Source organism: Nanorana parkeri, unplaced genomic scaffold, assembly GCF_000935625.1.
Source record: "Nanorana parkeri isolate BGI_ZX_2015 unplaced genomic scaffold, ASM93562v1 scaffold1239, whole genome shotgun sequence".
NCBI lineage: Eukaryota > Metazoa > Chordata > Amphibia > Anura > Dicroglossidae > Nanorana > Nanorana parkeri.
The window spans coordinates 184156-202317 of NW_017307507.1; the positions used below are offsets into that span (position 1 = coordinate 184156).

An 18162-nucleotide genomic window follows, 5' to 3' on the forward strand; every position below is an offset into this window, starting at 1 on the left:
CTGTACATAGCTTCCTAAAAACATCACAGCACCCTACCTCAGTTCTACTTTCGAGAGCCCTCAGCCCTGATGCAAGCAGTGGGTGGGCTCTTGGGAGGAGTTATGCAAATATCATAATGATTGTAAGTCGAGATGTCCCGATACCACTTTTTCAGGACCAAGTACAAGTACTTCCCCTAATGTACTTGCCGATACCAATTACCGATACTTTTTCTTCAAGGGACAGGTGACATTAAAAAAAAACAATACAGACTAATGATTTTAGGCCAATTTCTTTATGATTATGAAGAACTTTAATTTAAGACTGTTTTGGAACAATAGAACATTTGCATTTGCTTTCACACAGCTACAGCGAAAACTACAAATCCGATCATGCATCTGCCTCTGGGATCATTTAACCTATTCATGTTAGCAGGGGAGAATTGTAACTCTATTACTGCAGTGTACTGAAAGTGTGTACTATGGATCATTTAACCTGGTACACACTTCCAGTACACTGCAGTAATAGAGTTACAATTCTCCCCTGCTAACATGAAGTGTTTGTGTTTTGTGGTCAGAATGATGAATGAATTTTGCAGAATTGCAGGGCAGGCAGCTGCACTACAATTACCTCTCTGTCCTTCAAGCTAGGACATTGTCTCTAGTGCCAGGAAATGTACTATAGAACTACAGGAAACAGGGCACGACCAACAATTCACTTCTCATAACTTGAGGAAATGTGCAAACTGTTGTTTCAAGGAAAAGATTTGAATCAAGATAGTAGAAACATTTAGCTGTCTCCAGTGTTTTTCAGTTTGGTGGACCACGCCAATACAAGTAGTAATGCGGAGAAGTGAGGGTGTAGAGCAGCGGTTCGCAACCTGTGGGTCGCGACCCCGTCGGGGGTCGAATGACGATTTGCCAGGGGTCGCCCGGGAGTCTCCCGCTATCAGATAGCGGCTTCTACCGGAAAGGTTTACTCTGCGCGATCGAGCAGAGTAAACCTTTCCCTGCGATCATTTACAGTTTTTGGCAAATGTTACCAAGGGCCCCCAACCCTAGAAAGGTTGAGAACCACGGGTGTAGAGAGTAGAGTTGAGTTGAGTGAAAGTTTTTTTTGCTAGCTGAGAAATGAAGCACTGCCTAGGAGACCTAGGAAATTCATTGCAGGCGCCCGGGGCTAGTGGTGTCACTGTCTGCACCTTTTGCATGCTAAAATCCTGATCTGATTATTCACAGATGAAAGTCTTGCAGTATTATTTTTCACCCTCATCAGCAACTGATGCCAACAAGCATCTTATCCTTTTGTTAATAGCGTGATCTTAGTTTCTAGCAGGAAAAGAGTCTAGAAAAGTAAAATCTTCACATAAACAGAATAGAAGTTGGAAACTCCACTATCATTCAAGGTACTTGTTTCTGTGTCCACCATTAGAAGTTTACATTTAAACTTGTTCAGACAGAAACCCAGGTAACCCAGAAGTAGGAGCATTTAACTGCAACAAATACTTTCACATTTCTTCTAAAAAAAAACAAGAAGTGAAAATAGAAATAAAAAAGACTTTAAATATTAGCTTGGATGACGAGAAGGAATCAATCAACTTAGCATAGTTCCAGCTTTGTTATTTCATATACAGATGTTCCTCGCTTACCGACTTACCTGTTTTGCGACCACTCGCACTTACGACGGACCGCCGAGCGACCTCCGACCTTGATCGTCGGTGCGCCGCGTCGCCGGCAGAAGTGGTGTCCTCCGATCTTCACTGCGGGTCCCGGTAAGTATTTTCATTGCCCGATGTACAGTACACTGTTCAGTACTGTACTAATGCAGCACAGTACTGTATAGAGTTCCTCACTTAACGACCAATTCGTTTAACAACCTGGTCGTAGGAACGGAGCTCGGTCGTTAAGTGAGGAATACCTGTACAGAATGAGGCCCTCACTAACCTGTTCAATGGAGGTGCCGAATGCTTTTTTTCCCTTTCATGTGAGGAGGACTTCGGCGGCGCTGAGCGGAGGAGCGCCGCATCACTGATGTGGGCGGAGCTCCAGGTGGAGTCCTCTGGGCAGGCTGAGCGGAGGAGCGTCGCGTCACTGATGTGGGCCGAGCTCCAGGTGGAGTCCTCTGGGCAGGCTGAGCGGAGATTGACAAGTACAAGTACTTGTCAAAATGCCCTGTATCGGTCCCGATTCCGATGCTAGCATCGGTATCGGTACATCCCTACTTGTAAGGGTGAATGTCAATCTGAAGGAGGGGGTGTTTCTAGGCAGGCTGTATTTGCATGCAGACCACCCAAAATAATGCCGGCATGGGATGCTGATCCTCCATGATTAAAGGAACTTAAATCTAATGAATGAAAAGGTTGGGCCAGGGACAGTCAGACTGGGGGGAGAGGGGGAAGAGCTAGATGGAGCTGGACGTCTTCCAGTCATGAAATGAGCCCACAGCCTCTAATGCACATTGTGAGAAACTCGCAGTGAGATCAGAGGAAGCCATTTCAGTCCAGGAGAGGAGCCGCTACAACTGTGCAGACTGAAGGGAAGGCCGGATGTCAGATTTGATGTTTATATTAAATATTAGTCAGTTTATATCTACTTCTCCCTTTTTTATCTTAAAGCAGCTTCCCTTTTTCACAACGGTTTTGTCTATATTAGTGCTTTGGTTTCTGAGAGAAGAGACCTACATAAATGCTTTCATGCTGTTCCCGCCAAATTCTCTTTGCCATCTGCATGAGGCAACTGAAAACGTGATTCATCGGACCACATGACTTTTTTTCCAATCCTCCACTGTCCAATCCTGGTGTTCCTGTGCGAATTGGAGACGTTTTATCTTGTTAACTGCAGACAGCAAAGTTGTTGGAACAGACCTTCGGCTTCCATATCCCATACGATGCAGAGTACGGCGAACAGTGCGTTCAGAGATCATTTGAGAGGATCCCGGATTAAGATCTGCAGTCATTTGATGCACTGTGGCCCTTCTGTTGTCTTGTACCAGTCTTGCCCCTCCCCCGTTCTGCCCTAACATTGACTAGTCGCTGACGGCCACAATTTGCACGTTCAGACCCAGATTTTCCGCTGACAGTCCGGTCTTTAAACACTTTAACAACAGCTGCTCTTGAACATTTAACGAATTCTGCTGTTTTGCTGATACTCGCGCCATGGCTCCGAGCGCCAACAATCATCCCACGTTCAAAGGCTGTTACATCGCGTTGTTTCCCCGTATCTTCAGAAACAAATCACTTCTACTGTCGTGGTAACCAACCTGCTTCCCTATTTATAATGGTCTGGCCCTCTAGCAACTTCAGCGCCAAATTATAGCTAATTTGCCTGCAAAAGTCAGGTGGTCATAATAATCTGGCCACTCAGTGTATATAATAATCCGGCCACTCAGTGTATATAATAATCCGGCCACTCAGTGTGTGTCTGTGTGTATATGTATATATGTATGTATGTATATATAGTGTAATGTAAATGGGTAAGCCGTATTAGTCCAGTAGAGAAGATGTATAAAAAAACAAAACGGAGTATTGTAGTATGCGATGATACCTTTCTTATTGGACTAACAAAATATATAAAATACAAGCTTTCGAGAGTTAACCTCTCTTCTTGAAGAAGAGACATATTGCTTTCCATCCACTTGTGCAGAGGAATGAAGGCAGGTAAGAGCTTTGTTTCTGTAAAGACGATGCAGCTTGAAAAAAGTCACACACAATAGACGTGTCCTTTTAAGAGAACACTTCCTCATCAACTAACAATAGAAGAAAGGACAAGTTTGGCATGTTCTCTACTGAAGTAACTCTATCAGCTTTGTACAAAACGCATCAGAGTTTGAAGCCGTGTTTATGTTTCCATGCATAAGGCGTTGAAGGGGTGGAGTGATTGCAGTTGCAATGGGCATCCAGTTCCTGAGGGCTTCATTAGATACTCTCTACATATTCAGATGCTTTTCCGGCAACCGAAGTGTTGGCTTTCAACAAGTAGCCAGTTGAGCTGTTGGGAAGCGTTCTATTGGCCTCCTGGATTATGTGACGGCTGTTTAAAGGAGAACTATGAGGTTAGGGCAGGGGTAGCCAAACTCCGGCCCTCCAGCTGTGATGGAACGACAAATCCCATGAGGCATTGCAAGAGTCTCACAGCCACAGAAATGATTCCCGGAGAGAGATGCATCATAGGAATTGTAGTTTCACCACAGCTGGAGGGCCGGAGTTTGGCTACCCCTGGGTTAGGGCTTTCCCCCATAGTTCTCCTAAGGGTAATGGGAGGACACAAACTAGCGTCCTCCCGTCACCCAACGCTCAGTATACCGCGAGCAACAGCTCGCGGTATACTGAGACGCCGCAGCCGGAACAGGTCCCGACAATTCTATCTGGATCCACCCAGCTGCGTGAGTGACAGCTGGCTCTGCCTATCTAGAGGCAGAGCCAGCTGTACCCGCCCCCTTCCCCGTCCGTTCCGCCAGTCAATGCTGGAGGATCGGACAGGGGAGGGGGGAATTCAGTCCCTCCCCTGTCACGGCTCTCTGCCGGCACAGGATCGAGAAGTGAGCAAACGCCGGTATGTGTTCTCTCACTTCCCGATCTACTGAGCCGACCTGTGACTGTTTCATTGTCACAGGTCGGCTCAGATTATGAGGCTGAGTGAAAATCACTCACCTCATAATTCTCCTTTAATAAAAGGGTGGAGGGTACAGAACTCTTTTTGTCACTAGTTCAGGAAATTTATAAGAGAACAGTCTCCTGTGTGGAATGGGGACAGGTCAGCCGCCGGTGGAACCCAAGCCCCATGGCCCTATTTAGATGGGCGATTAGGCTGCAGATGCATATGGTTGCAGATGCAATGTGTCCAGTGGCCACATTCAGACTTAACGATTCTGAACGTGGACTCTGAATGCAAACTGTTTCCGTCCAGGGCTAGTCAGCAGTGGCGCCGGCCTTTGATTTGTCTAGGGTAGAATTCTGGCCACTCCCAAAGTTTCTCTGCCGCAAAGGATCGCCATCTGAATGAGGCCTAGAGCTGCCACATGTTAAAATCAGGTTGTACCGTCTCTGGACAATCGTTTTTAGAAGAACCAACCACTATGCAGTGTAAAGGCCTCACTGAACAATCCACTCAACTGATTGGTTAAGGTCTTGCATGTCATAGCTGTTGGAAAATGTAACTGTGTGATTGTACAATCTGATTGGCTTGCGTAACAATATGGCGGTACAATCTTTGTTCAATCTCCTTTTTCATATTTACCAACAACCATGGCATAAACATCCATTTAATTTATATTTCATTAGGTATCCTCCTTAGGGTTGCCACCTTTTCTTCCAGCAAAACCTGAACACTCTAGAGGCACACAGACTTTTTGGGGGGGAGACTGAGTCGCAGCTTATTCATATATAAATAGTGCCGCCCATTGATATGTAAATATCACAGTTGAGGCTATTTTCAGTGGGGGGCCAGTAGCCCCTATCTTAATTTTGGTTGCCCCTGTCTGCATCTTTTGTCCGGGTTTCAGCTGCCATGAAACCTGGACATCGCATTCAAAACCCAAACTATCCTGGTGAATCCCGGACAGGTGGCAACCCTAATTCTCCTGCACTACATTGTTGGTAGACCTATAGAAATTAAAGGAGCAGAGTCCTCCAGCAGTGCAGAGTATATCAGGAGAGGAGAGTTATAGAGGAAGGAGCAGAGTCCTCCAGCAGTGCAGAGTATATCAGGAAAGGAGCGTTATATAGAGGAAGGAGCAGAGTCCTCCAGCAGAGCAGAGTATATCAGGAGAGGAGAGTTATAGAGAGGAAGGAGCAGAGTCCTCCAGCAGTGCAGAGTATATCAGAAGAGGAGAGTTATAGAGGAAGGAGCAGAGTCCTCCTGCAGAGCAGAGTATATCAGGAGAGGAGCGTTATAGAGGAAGGAGCAGAGTCCTCCTGCAGAGCAGAGTATATCAGGAGAGGAGAGTTATATAGAGGAAGGAGCAGGGTCCTCCTGCAGAGCAGAGTATTTCAGAAGATTGTTGTCCTAGAAACATCTGAAGTTCTGCTAATTGAATTGCCTTGGTGTATTTTGTATTAATTGTCTGTCTCTGCTGTTCCTGTTTTTCAGACACTGGAGATGATCGTTTTACAACAACTCGTCTAGTAAGCTGTGCCCCCCTGTGTGATCACAGACACCAGAGGATGCCCGCCCATCGCTCTGGATCCCTGCCCAGCTTTGAACCTCTCCAAGTCCTCTGTATCCTGTTCACATGATCTGGCAGCGTCCGTGCATGACCGAGGTTGGACAATGTTGCTGGCACGGATAGAAAAGCCTTATTTCCTCCTGTGTTTGGTGTTCTCTCAGCTGATGTTTGTTTTGCTTTTTTACCGCCGCGGAGCCTCCAGCATTTTCCAAGGAATATTCGGGTCCAACCCTGCCTGGGACTACTCCAGAACGCACGACGTGTACACCAACCTGAGCTTCTTCACGCCCGACCCTGAGGCTGTGAGGACCCTCTACTGCCCTGTGAGGTCTCCTATTCTCGGTAGGTGAAAAGCTTCAGGGGTGAAGGTACAAATCTGGTGTCATAGAAAAATAATAGCTTCTAATTGTTTTGGCATTTTGATTACCTGAAACACTTATGGGTGAGGAATCTTACCTGCCGGGCATTTTATAATTCTGTTTAGCCAGCCCAGTGATCTGGGCACCCCTGCCACAACGCATAGCCTGCTTCCTACTGAAGCTTTGGAGCTTCCTGTGCCACCCTGTTACTCATTATACTGCCACCTTCAGGAAGTATTGGAAACTGGCAAACAAAAAAAAACCCATTGGCCAGCCAGCTTTACCCCTCCTGAGCCCATCATGGTTCACTATTGCACAGAAGGAGTACTAGGATTGGATCACAAACACAGAGGGTGCCCTGTGTCCTTTAACCGCTTCCCGGCCGGTCGTTGTACATAAACGGCCGGGAGCTTTCTGGATGTAACAGGCCTGTTAGCACCGCCCACTCGGGCCTGTCGGCACCGGCCACTCGGGCGCAGCGTGCGGGAAACTCCGTCAATTTCAAAACAGGCAGTGATGCCCGTTAACATACAAGCGATCCGCCGGCTATAGATCACCCGGGACCAGCATAGTGCCTCTCTGACGGGATCAGAGGGAGGTCGGTACGCGATCTCCCTCCGGTCACCTCTCCGGTGTCAGAATGCGGAAGTGTTGTATATTACATCACTTCCGCATTCTCGTGTCACTCTCCAGCTTCAGACGCTGGAGAGAAGCTGATGAAGCAGATCTGTGCTTCATCAGCTTCTTCAGGGGGGTCCTAGGTGACATTAGGGGTCTTGGAAACCCCTGATGTCTCCATAAAGAGGACCTTTCACTTCTTTTGCTATCACATAAGGGGATTTCTTAGCCCCCTATCTGATAGCAGTAAAGTTAAGTGAAAAAAAAATTTAAAGTTACACTATATACATTCTTTCTTATACAATAAAAAAGAATTAAAAAAAAAAATTGTTTAAAGTCCCCACCCATACATACACGCATGCAAACATGAGTCAGGTGCGCATGCCTGCGAAAACGACGATTGCGCCCATTACGCCGCACATGTTACAAATCGACGCCAACGTTGCAATGAGAGCAATAATTCTAGGGCCATCAATCACTGATAACACTAAACTGATGAGCTGTAAAAGCTTTTAAAGCGTCACCCATGGTCAATTTTGGGTATGGTAGTTTTTTGCGGGTGCGCGCAATTTTTAAGCATGACATGTTTGGTGTCTATTTACCCGACGTGACTCCGTCTTTTATATTTTACCAAAATAATTGGGTAATAATAATTGTTTCCTAACAATGTAAAAAAACCTTTTTTTTCAACATTTTCTGTAATTTTCCCGAAATATAGTAAAAAATAAAACCCGCAGTGGTGATTAAATAGCACCAAAAGAAAGCTCTATCTGTCCCCAAAAAATGTTATTTAATTTATTTCAGTCCAGCGTTGCATGACGGAATAAACTTCAGTCAAAGTACTACAGCGCTGAATACTGAAAAATGGCCGGGCCAGGAAGGGGGTCTAAACACCTGGTCAGCAAGGGGTTAATGAACTCCCAAGATACGACAAGGACAAAATTACTGTTTTCTTTCTTGTTCATTAAGGGCTGGGCAACGGTAACAAACCACTAACAGGCCCACATAACAAAAGACAAATATAATTGGGCTGCAATTACCTGCATAACCTGCAGCTCAAGAACTGCAGGAAGGACATGGTGCCCAAAGCTGGCATGAGATGAAGCCCGAACATCCACCTGGTGAAACTTGGAGAACATGTGAATCGAAGGCCTTGCACATCTGGGAAACGGTTGCCCGATTCCAAAATGCCCAGGATGCACTCTCAGATCTAGCAGAGTGCGCATTGAAAGGAAAAGGTGGAACTTTGTTTTTGGATTGATAAATGAACAATTATCTTGTTGAGCCAACAAGAAGTGATGGAGCAATAAGTCGGTTCCCCTTTGTGGAGACTAGGGATGCACCGATACTGGTATCGGTATCGGTGCAGATACCGAGTATTTGGGCAAGTACTCGTACTCGCCCAAATGCTCCTGGTGCTTGGCCCGATGCTGGAACTTCCGGTATCAGGAAGCCGGGCAGCGAGTCATTACCTGACTTCCTAATTGCTGGGAAGCTGGCTCCATGCTCTCACGTTACCAGGGAGCATAGAGCTGCCTTCCCGGCCAATCAAGAATAGGTTGTGTTTTTTAGGGTGTACATCAATGGCTCATACTACTGATTAAAATATGTTCCCCTCACTGACCTATTATCCAACACAGGATCATTGAGGGAGGGGTGGTGTCAGAGCAGAAGCGGACGATCCGTGCCCTTGAGCAAGGAGACAGGACTCATGAGCTCATTTCTGTGCCACTCTGCTATCTCCTCCTATTAACATCTCTTGTTAGCACATGAGCAATGCAGCACAACTCAGTGGCTCCTTGTGTTGCCTCTTCTTGATGCTCCAGCCCTGCTGTACAGGATCCAAAATCAGGTACTGTCTGAAAAATGCATTTGATGATGTATTAACCACCTGCTGTCTGGCCGTTGTAATTAAAAGGCCGGACAGCGACTTTTTGAATGCGGGTGGGCGTTTTTAAACGTCCCATCCTGCCCCGCTCCGTGCCCGCCGCTAGGAAATCAGCCTGCAATGTAAACAGCCGGCGATGGCTGTTTACATACAAGCGTTCCGGCGTCTGTAGAGACGCCCGATCGCTTGTAATATGCGTGCTCCGCTGTGCCCGGTGTGAGCCCGGGACCAGCACAGCAGCAAGTTTGCGGCCGGAGATCAAACAGAGCTCAGTACACAATCTCCATTTGATCTCCTCCTCCTCTTCGGAATGCAGGAAGTGATGTGTATTACATCACTTCCACATTCCTCTGTCACTCTCCGGTACAGAAACCGGAGAGAAGCTGGTGAAGCAGGTTTTGCTTCATCAGCTTCTCTGGGGGTCCCTAGGTGACAGGGGTCCTAAAGACCCCTGATGTGTCCATAAAGAGGACCTGTCACTGAAAATTGGCTATCACAAAGGGGGCTTGTTAGTCCCCTATGTGATAGCAATAAAGTTAAGTGAAAATTTTTTTTTTTTTTAAAGAATAAGTTACAAAAAATATATAAAAATTAAAAGTCACATATAAAGGTAATAAAAAAAATTAAAATTCTTTTGTTTAAGTCCCCCGCCCCCCACATACACATGCAAACATGCGTCAAGTGCGTAAACGACGATTGCATCCATTACGCCGCACATGTTACGTATCGCCGCGAACGTCGCAGTGAGAGCAATAATTCTCGGCCCATCAATCATTGATAACACTAAACTGATGAGTGGTAAAAGCTTTTAAAGCGTCGCCATATGGCCAATTTTGGATATGGTAGTTTTTTTTGCGAGTTCGCTGACGCACGCAATTTTAAAGCTTGACATGTTTGGTGTCTATTTACCCGACATAGCAAAACAAACGACAAACGCACTCAACAATTTGTTACCAGTTATACAGTAAGGTGCACACGAAATGGGCTTTGAACAGTAGAACAGTAGAAAGGCATCATGGCACACTCACAAACCAGCATGTAAAACAACTTGTCTCACCACTAAGGACAATGACAGAGGTTTGCATACACGTCTTCTGCAAACCCGACATGACCCCGTCTTTTATATTTTGCCAAAAATTTGGGTAATAATAACTGTTTTATAACAACGTAGGGAAAACTGTTTATTTTCCCCCAAAAATTTTCGATACTTTTTTCATTATATAGTAAAAAAAAAAACCCCAGTGGTGATTAAATACCATCAAAATAAAGCTCTATCTGTCCCCAAAAAATGGTATAAAATTAATTTCAGTACAGCGTTGTATGACGGAATAAATGTCGGCCAAAGTACCGCAGCACTGAACACTGAAAAATGGCCGGGACAGGAAGGGGGTGTAAACACCTGGTCAGCAAGGGGTTAAACACAGAACTTCTTCATCTGCCTACAATGCAGCGGCTATCGTGTCGGCTTTTCCACTGCTATAGGTTCCTTTTACTTACGTGAGATGAATGGCAAAGCTTGGTACGGCCCCGTTCATTAGGTAACCATCGCCCCTGAGCAAACGCAGGCAATTAAAATGACACGCAGTACTGTGTATAAGGTTCTGACCGCATTTCACCCCCTAGGCTGGTTGAATTTTAGCCGGTACGCCTAAAAGGTCACACCTGACACCATTGTTCCCTTCAGATTGAGGATTCTGGGGAGGGTAAGGTCAGAGGGAAGAGAGATTATACATTATGCTCCTGCACTGCAGGGGTTAACTGGGAGTCATGACTATTGCTGTCAGAGACTTGCAATGCCTCATGGGCTTTGTAGTTCCACAGCAGCTGGAGGGTCGGAGTTTGCCTACCCCTGGCCTAGGTGCTCAAATAAAATAAGTCACCTGATCCTCTGTCCTGTTAGGCTGCTAGAGTGGTTCCTGCAGCCTCTTCAAAAAACCACGTCTTGAGCAGGTCCATTGACTTGCATCAGAGGTAAGGGTGCCAAGGCCGGAGCAGAGGGGGAGAGAGGTGAGTGCTGACTGCCTTGGAATCGAGCAACAGGTGAGTATATCTTCTTTCTTCCAGTCCCCATACCAAAAGGAGCATTTAACCCTTGCAGTCCGGGGGTAGCCCCACTGCAGCCTTTTATTAAAATAAAACCTGGTCATCCTGCCACAAAGATACTTTGTCCAGGCCTTTCCAGTTTTAGGTTGACAACTGTCTCTCAATTGCACTGCTGCGTTGTCACCGTGTCACAGTACCCCTGATAGAGATAAGAAGCGGCTGCACTGACACGGACATTCCGTATCAAGAATCTGATCCAGAGCATTGAAGCGGAGCGAGTGCACGCGGACAGGAAGTGATTGAAGGGCTATTCACACCAGACCAGATTAATTCCAAAGCCAAAATGCATCCTAATGTATCCCTCTGCTATTTCTGGCCTCTGTTCACACCAGCGCAGTCTGTTCCAGACCAGAAAAAATACTGCATGTCACATTTTTTCTGGTCTGGAATGCACTGGGCAGGTTCACACCATTTTCCTGGACCAGGTTTGGTCCAGGAAATGGTGTGAACTTGCCCTGAACGGAGCCGGAGGAGATCCGCAGATACAATGTATCTTAGGGAAGAAAAACATGACCATTGCTTATGATACCCATCGCTTCGGCAAACTAAACAACATTGAGTCTTGAATTAAAATTTTCATCTGGCCATGCCGTGGAAAATTGGCCACTTGGTCATCGTTCGGGCCCGGCAATTACGCCCCATAATTGCGCTTTTTGCAATATCTGAAAAGTTTGCGCTGCTCGCCTGCCGTTTCTATTTTCTCTGAGAGCCGAGCTCCTGTTTATTTAGGTGGATATTAAACCTCCAGAAATAGGGGTGCTTGGTGAAGGAGAAGCGGAGCTAAAATAATCTCTGGGACATCCGCCGTTCCCTCAGCTAATTACCTTGATTGTAATGGGGGGACGTGAGATGCAATTAGGACGAGAAGGGTAATATTCCATTTTTAGAGTCCGCAAAGAATACGTTCATTTCAACGTGATGGAACAATTCCAGACCGGCGCTCTGCAGAGGATTGTCATCCCTGCCGCAGTTAACTCTTCCCGCAAATTGTATATTGAATGCTTTCCTTCAAAAATAGAACTTCCTGATTTTACTGCAATCTGTGTGTGGTGCTCGGCGCACAATCTTTCCCAGTTCATGGTTCCTATTCATCCAGGTCATGGTACGTCTGTATAAAATAAATCAAGGCAACTGGACTTGCTGTATTTTTCTTGGATATGTTTCTCTGGTCAATTTGACTCAATTCAGAGTTGAGAAAGCTGCGTCTTTCCTTACTTGTCACCACTTTATCCAAAACTTAAAAAAAAACAGAAGTTTGGACTTTATTTTGCTGTAAATTAATACAGTTATTGGCCTTGTCAGTTCAGAGGCCTAGTACCGTATCCATAGCAACCAGTCCTATACCCTTGCTGGGGATCCGGTGCCACCTGTTCAATGTTTTTAGTTCTATGTCTGCCTTGCTGGCTAGATTTCATTTCACTTCCTGTTGCCTGGCAGGACTGCGTGGGCATAATTACAAATCATATGTATTTATAAAGAATTCAGCTTTAATATTCATTAATGAGTAAACATCTGGATCTGAATTGGGAATTCCGATGTGAAGTAAGAGTACACGAGGGCATGTAAGGGGCAGTTTGGTCTTCATTTTTATTTCGAGCTGTAGCTGTACCATTGTCATTGTTTGTTTCGTTTTTACTCATGTGCCGAAACATTGTTTGAAGGTGTGAAAAACATTCGAGAGGCGTTCTTCTTCATAGTCAAAGACACAGGATACATATTGATAGATCTTAACCCTCTCGCATCCCCTGGAGGAGCTCTATGCGTTAAAGAGGAACTTCGCCCTCCATCTTTTGAAGTGACAAAGAAATGTTTAGTAATGACAATCTACACACAGACACATCTAGATAATTGCAGGCTTTTTATTCTTTGCAGGCCTTATTTTTCTTTTCCTCCCCATTCTTCTCACAGCGGCCATTTTTACTAAGGGCAGATTACTATATCGCCCTTTACTCCCCGGAACTGTGCCACACGTGACTAGGACATGTGACCATGCACATCGTCTCAGGGTAAGAAAATGCCTTTCCCTGAGATCTCGTGAGATCACAGATGATATTTTGCAGCAATGCTCTGCTGATGTAACCTTCCCAGGATGCAATGCTTGGGCACAGGCTGCATCACTAGTGCCCAAGAAGACCAGGAAGGAGGAAAGCAGTAATTGTAAGTAAAAGCAAAATATGTTTGTTCAACTAATGAAATAATTTATGGAAAGGGAAACACTGCAAGTAAAAATGTAAAATACTTCTGTGCTTTTACCTGCATATTTTTTAACCTCTTGCCATCCGCCCGTTAAGAAAAAAACGGACGGACGGCTGACAACGTGTTCTCTTTAGGTCAGAAGCAAAGTTGATTTTGAGTCTCGGCCTCTGACCTTGCAGCAGAGTGCTCTACAAGAGCGTGGAAAATCCCAATTATGCCATCTCTGACATCAGATTTTCTGTGCGCTCTGGCAGCCATCTTAGAACAGGGCAAAGTTTCCTTCTTAGGCCACTAAAATCAAGGCCGGGGCCCGGGGGTAGGCAGAATAGACGGCAACCTTGAGCACTTTAGCAGGGGGGCACTGACACTGTCCATGACCGAGTGCCCAACTTTTCAGAGGGGGTGACACCAAAATGACAGTCATTTTGGTGTCACCCCTCCAATGGTGGCACCCGGGTGCAGGCCGCACCCCCTTTGTGATGCAACTTAGTCTACTACTTCTCCGTCGCTGTCCAGTTACAGGACCTGTAAAGTTGAGTTCATAGCATATGCGTTGGGGCTGTGATGGCAACTTTTTCCAAATCCATTTCAATTTGCCTTGTCACGGACGAGTTTGGTTCACACCGCCACAGTGCACAGATGTAGCAGTGGCGTGTGCTGAAAAAAAAAAAGTACAGCATGCAGTACAACTGCCTCGCACCCCGCTGTGCCCGTAGAACATGTAACATTTCAATAAAGTTCTTTAAAAAAAACAAAAAAAACAGTGCAATGTGTCGGGTAATGCCGGCGGATCGGCACTGTGTTGAGCCCTGGCAGCTGCTGTGAATTGGCCCTCAGCGTTTCTGAACTACAGCAGAGGAAAGTCAGTTCTCCTGATCAGCCAGAAAGGACTGTGCTGTGTGGCAGAGTTGTGTTAACCTCAGGACTGGATGGACAGGAATACAAATTCCTTGGCAGGTAACTGCTTCAGGAACACATTACATATTGCCATTTCAAAGTGTATACCATTGGGTAACAAAAACAAAAGATCAAAGACTAAACCGATATGGCTAAGTCTGTAAAACTACATGTTAAGGCAAAGAGAAGGGCATTTATAAAATATAAGATGGAAGGGATGGCATTGGCGTTCCTTAAATACAAGGAATGTAACAAAAAATGCAAACTAGTAATCCGGGAAGCTAAAATAGAATGCGAAAAGCATATCGCCGCATATAGTAAAAAAAAAAAAAAAACCCTAAAAAATTCTACCAATATATTAACAGTAAAAGGGTAAGGAAGGAGCAGATAGGCCCAATAAAGGACGAAAACGGGAAGTTACTCACAAGTGACAAGGAGAGGGCCGAGGCTCTGAACAATTTTTTTCTCCTCAGTATACAATCAGGAGGGAAACGGGTTCGACGTACGTGATAAAACGCATAGTTCAACCGATAATATACCACAATGGTTGACGAAAAGCAGAATAGAACAAAGACTTTAAAATGCTCAATGCAAATAAAGCAGTTGGACCAGATAACCTTCACCCCAAGGTACTTAGGGAACTAAGCCAGGTTATAACAAGACCATTATTCCTAATTTTTAAGGAATCCTTAGTGACTGGTAGGGTACCATGTGATTGGCGGAGGGCTACGGTAGTTCCAATATTCAAAAAGGGGGCTAGATGCCAACCAGGGAGCTATAGGCCGGTCAGTCTAACATCGGTAGTTTGTAAACTGTTGGAAGGTATAATTAAGCACTATTTGGTAAAATTTGTTAAGGATAAGGGCATAGTTATTGACAATCAGCACGGGTTCAGGAAAGACCGTTCCTGCCTGACTAACTTGCTAACTTTTTATGAGGGGGTGAGTAGAGATATGGATGGAGGGAAGCCGGTAGGTGTGGTATACCTGGATTTCTCAAAGCGATTTGATACGATACCACACAAGCGCTTAACGTATATACTCGAGTATAAGCTGAGATTTTCAGCCCATTTTTTTTGGCTGAAAAGTGCTCCCCTCGGCTTATATTTGAGTCAGCGCCAGGTGTCATCTTACTTACCAAGAACGTTTCAGTTTCCTCACGTATCTTTCCTTTTCACTTTCAGTTGGTCCGTTATCCATAACGTTCGGCAGAACTCCCAGCTTAAAGAAGATCCAGCTGAGGAATCGCTACGTGAAGCCCGGCGGTTATTTCAGCCCTAAGCACTGCTACGGGCGATACAGAACGGCGGTGATCATTCCGCACCGGAACCGGGAGTCCCACCTCCAGACGCTCCTCTACTACCTGCACCCCTTACTACAGCGCCAGCAGCTGCACTACGCCATCTTCGTGGTCCATCAGGTAAAGCGGGACCTTTGCCTCATTTTGAACACACATGCTCGTACGCCCTCAGGCTGGGAACACCAAGGGGTCTGTTTATATAAAATTAAAAAAAATGTGCATAGCTATTCATCATGTACATGCGTTCTGTGTGAATCAACCAACATTCCCCGATTTAATTTTAAGGATTTTGATGCATAACGCTCTGCATGTGCGAACGGGGCAAAACCGAATGGTCTTCGGTTTCGTGTGAACGTTGTTGTGGGGCGAATGGTACAAATTTGAGTGTAATGTTTTAATGTGAATATTGGCTCCATCCTCGAATGGAAAACAAATGTTGATCGAATGTTCTTAGGGCACTCTGATCGAACGTCTTTGCTCTGATGTTCTGAGAATATGTTGCATCCAGTACTCCTTATTAGGGCTGCGGCTAACGATTATTTTCATAATCGATTAGTTACCCAATTTTATTTTTTCAACGAATCGATTGGTTGTATTAAAAAAAACTCCTCTCCGTCTCCTCTCTTCTCCCTCTCCTCTCCGTCTCCTCTCTTCTCCCTCTCCTCTCCCCTCGCTCCCCCCCTGCTCTCCCCTCGCTCTCCTATCGAAATCGATAATGAGAATAGTTGCCATCTATTCTCATTATCGATTTAGTCGATTAGTTGTTGCAGCTCTACTCCGTATATTCACCAGAAATCTATGAATGTTACCTTCGCCCTGTGAAAGAAACACTTTAAATGGCACTGCAGTCCCTGCCCGTAGTGCGCTCGCCCTCCGCACCACAATATGTGGCACATTTAGTGCCTGCGTTCCAGTCCAGTGCGATCTGCAAAAATGCTGCAAGCAATATTTTTGCAGATCGCACTGGACCGGAACACAGGCGCAGATGTGCCATGCATTCTGGTGAGGGTGATCGCACTGCGGGGGAGGGGGGACGTGGCTGCGCTGCCACTGACATCAACGCACCGCCACACCACCTCCCACACCTGAATGCAGGAAGCCGGCTGGGATGCGATACAGCACGTTCCAGCAGCTGACCACTCGAACGCACTGTATATGGCGTGAACAAGCCCTAAATGATAGGACTTTATGTCTGACGTGTTTGGGGATCCCTAATGTGTTGCTCTATAGGCGTTTAAGTGATGTCATGCCCCATGTTTTTTTTTTTCACTACTCCTTCCCTCCCTCTCTCTTTCCCTCACCATTGGTAATAATGCACAGCCCCCCTTGGCCTGTGGCTAAGTGACTGTACACAAGCCTCCTCCAATCTGTGATTTGGGGGTATCCCACCCCAGGACTCTCCATCTGTTTGATATCAGAGAACACCTTCTGATACCATTCAGGGTCTTTTTTTATCTAATCTGATGTTTTTTTAATATAGTCCTATTGATCTAATATCCCATCCAGTGGCATAACAATCGCCCTAGCGGCCGCTATGGGGCCCGGGCACAGGGGGGCACGCCCAGGGCATCCCTCTGATGCCGTGTGGGCCACCTGGGTCCCTATGGCATGTAAGGGTGCTGGCTGTCACTGACATAGCTCAGCAGCGGCTGTGAAGATCACTGACAACCTGTCAGTGATGTGTACAGCGGCCGCGGCGCGTTTCCCCTCACAGCCGCTGCGGAGCTGTGACAGCCAGCAGGCAGAAGAGTCCGGCCCGCCTAAGAGCAACCCCGCCTCCTCTTACATCTCTGGTCAGCGACCTAAGAGCAGGCGGGGCCTGTTGATAGAAGAGGAGGCGGGGGACGGAAGAGGAGGCGGGGCCTGACGACCACGGAGGCGGACAGCGCTGACAGGTAAGAGGTGTGCAGCCCATCTTAGACCCTGCAGAGCCCACTATAGAGAGTCTATGGTGGGCTCTGCAGGGTCACTCTCAGGTGGGCTGTTTGGTATATCAGGTGGGCTCTGCAAGAGGCATAGCTAGCAATCACGGGGCCTCATACAAAATTTTGCTATGGGGCCCGGTGATTTCTAGTTACGCCCCTGATCCCATCCCTGGGGTATAATGTGAGTCGGGTGATGTGAGTGGTTGTGTTCAACCTCGTGCAAAAAAAATATCTTAAGTACGTCCCAAAAAACTGTATTGATGTACACAGAGCATACGTGGCACGCACTGTCCTTCCCTCACCGCATTTGTTTGCAATTCCTGGCCACATGCTTCTCGGTTAAATTTGCTTTGTTGCCTGGTTTCTCTTCGGGGGAAATTTGGCTACAGTCGGCCCAGCCTGTGTTTTATTTACAAAGCAGCAGCTGACCAAACGGCCCTGACAGCGCTGACTGTGGCAGTATACTTTGTAAAACTTCGGCCTCGGTTGCCTGGATGTCCCTCGGGGAAGTCATACAAAGTTTTCTGACTCAGAGCTGCCTTAGCAGTTCCCCGTGGGGGAGAGTTTGATGATACCTAAATTTGGAAGTTCCCCATCAGTTCCACCACCCGTAGTGAGAGGGGGCAGATCCTGTGGGAAATGTTGTTCTGCTGCTCATGTCTTCTTTACATGTCATTGTAGTTTGCATAACTCCCCCGAGGTGGAGGAAGTTCTACAAACTCTTCTGTTAGTCAG

General features: G+C 46.2%; 1 protein-coding gene across 1 annotated transcript in view; it reads left to right on the forward strand.

The window, feature by feature from the left end:
• The first annotated feature begins 6117 nt into the window (after positions 1-6117).
• LOC108797172 (beta-1,4-galactosyltransferase 3-like) overlaps positions 6118-18162 on the forward strand; it is a 30822-nt gene continuing 18777 nt past the window's right edge. Inside the window, exons 1-2 of the mRNA XM_018568748.1 lie at positions 6118-6484; positions 15387-15622. Of these exons, the coding sequence (XP_018424250.1) occupies positions 6247-6484; positions 15387-15622 (474 nt within the window). The 5' untranslated portion in view covers positions 6118-6246. The remainder of the gene's footprint in view (positions 6485-15386; positions 15623-18162) is intronic.